The sequence below is a fragment of the Rhagoletis zephyria genome, unplaced genomic scaffold, assembly GCF_001687245.7.
Source record: "Rhagoletis zephyria isolate East Lansing unplaced genomic scaffold, Rhagoletis_zephyria_1.1 Rzeph_scaffold_13186, whole genome shotgun sequence".
Taxonomy (NCBI): domain Eukaryota; kingdom Metazoa; phylum Arthropoda; class Insecta; order Diptera; family Tephritidae; genus Rhagoletis; species Rhagoletis zephyria.
This window is the reverse complement of record NW_016170257.1, coordinates 13,846-16,077: the sequence shown is the minus strand read 5'-3', so window position 1 is coordinate 16,077 and position 2,232 is coordinate 13,846. Positions and strand designations below refer to the sequence as shown.

General features: G+C 33.1%; 1 protein-coding gene across 1 annotated transcript; it reads right to left on the bottom strand.

Annotated features, from left to right (window-relative positions):
* Positions 1 to 323: 323 nt before the first annotated feature.
* On the bottom strand, positions 324 to 1,485 carry LOC108378025 (putative nuclease HARBI1; the record flags this gene model as incomplete). Its single annotated transcript, XM_017634321.1, has 3 exons — positions 1,481 to 1,485; positions 1,202 to 1,413; positions 324 to 1,145 (listed from the first exon to the last, which is right to left on the bottom strand). Coding segments are annotated over exons 1-3 (1,039 nt in total), but the record flags the coding sequence as incomplete, so codon positions are not given.
* Positions 1,486 to 2,232: the final 747 nt, after the last annotated feature.

Below are 2,232 nucleotides of genomic sequence, written 5' to 3'. Positions count from 1 at the left end.
GCAGATATTCAGCGTATGTTGCAAAATTTAGAGAAGAAGCGTGATTTGCTGCTAGAGTTGGAGGAAAAAAAACTTAAAATAGAGGAGGAAAAGTTAAAACTCCTACAACATTGCTGCGGAGATGATTAGAAAAGAAAAAGGTTAAATATTAAAAAAGACAAAAAAGTAAATAAAAAAAATTAAATATAGTTTGGCTACTATTCAAATAGAATTCCGTTTATTTTTTCAACAAAACATGTATGGATTGTAATAAAATACAATTGAATCAACTCAAGCTTAAGCTCAAACATTTCCTCTTAATAGCTGAATAAATAACTCATTACTCATTATGTCACTTTCGCTCACAGAGACTGGTTCTAATTCCACACTTTCACTTGCTTCAACGATGAAGGTGTCGTCGTTTTTTAATATATTTATATTATGCATAATACATGCGCTCGCCACCAAATGTGTTACAGCGCATAAATCTTTATGCTCTGTAAACTTAAGAAGTCTGCGAAAACGACCTTTGAGTAAGCCGAACGCGTTTTCTACAACAATTCTTGCCGACGAATGAATTTTGTTGAATCTGATTTGTTGTTCTGTTAGTGAACCATATTCTTTGAATACCGTAGTAAATGTAGAGTTTGGAAACAAATTTTCAACACTATTTTCTGCTTTCCTATAAGACGCTGATCTCTTGAGTACTCTGAAGTCATGGTAGGACCCAGGCTCGCCGCAATAAATATCAATGAACTTCATATCGGCATCGACAATTTCCTGTAAAACTAAGCTGTAATTTCGTTTTCGATCAAAATATATATGCTTATCTTTTTTTGGTGCGTTAATAGTTATATGTGTGCAGTCTATTGCACCAATGACACCAGGTACTTTCTTTCTTTGCAAAAACTTTCTCGTGGTATCTTCCACTGCTTTTCCAGTTGGCCACTTGATTAACTCGTATCCTATTGAAATGATCCACGCAACAACGCGACGAACAATTGCCCATGCAGTGGATTTCGTTACACCAAACAAGTTAGCAAGTTGTCTGTAGGTTATGGTGTTGCTTAGGTACCATATGTACATATATATCATTGTCTTTGCAGGTATTTTGGGCTTTCCAGACATTGTACGGCTGTGATTTTGATCGTTTTCATTATACCTCGCTTTAGAAATATAACACTGTTTCAGTAAAAATTTGTAAAACGGAAGAAACCCTTACTTATTAAATAATCCACTGTTTTTCGATTCAGGCGAAAATGGGACTTGAAATCCTCATCTGCATACTCATCGATAACGTCGATGAAACCGACAAATTTTGGATGCTCTACCTGTTCTTCCTCAGAATCGTCCCCCGTTGAACTAGCTTCAGCAGCTACATCAGCTAGTATTTCTATTATTTCTTCATCATCAGCGTAATGTATACTGGAACAACTACAGAAAAACTAGAAATTGGAAAGTATGCAAACTTGGTTTGGTTTAATTATAAAACAATACTTACTGCATCTTTAATTAAATTTGGCATTTTCAACTTACACCAGTTGTGTATATGTTTGGTTAATCCATATTTTGTCGAAGGCACAAAATTTACACGCGTTTCTTTTATACTCTATTTTTGTCTATCTTTTTTTTGTTTACATTTTCATCTATCAAAATGGTGTATATCGTGAACGACAACTTTTTTTTGGCAATAAAGTGTGAATAATCCAACTACCGTGAATGAAAAATATTAATCAACTGGCAATGCCGCTAGTTCAATATACAAGCCAAGATAGCTTGTCACAAGCCAATATAATTATGTTGGCTAAGTCTTCCATACAAAATAAGCTAATAGCTTATATAACTGGTCAAATCAAACACGCCTAAAGTAGTTTCGACTTAGTTTACGATATAGCAAAACGAGTGTGAAAATGTATCGATTTTTTTTAACGATATTTTGGAAAAATTACATTTTTATTAAATAATATCAAGTTTGATCATCCGTTTATGTAATTTTTATTTTCATTGCATGATTTTGCAAAAGAATAAGGTACCATTTTCTTGTTAATTGTGTGAAATAGCCAGAACAACCGCAGTGATGTGAAGTCTATGTTTATCGAAAGCATGCTGTGGAACATACAAATAGTAAATATCTAAATGATATGCACAAATTTACTTTAAAAGAGCTAGCGTGAAACTGACTTATTATTTGAAAATTTATCTAAATTATTCCAATTATAAAATTGTGATGTAGCTTTATTCGAATTGTAATAC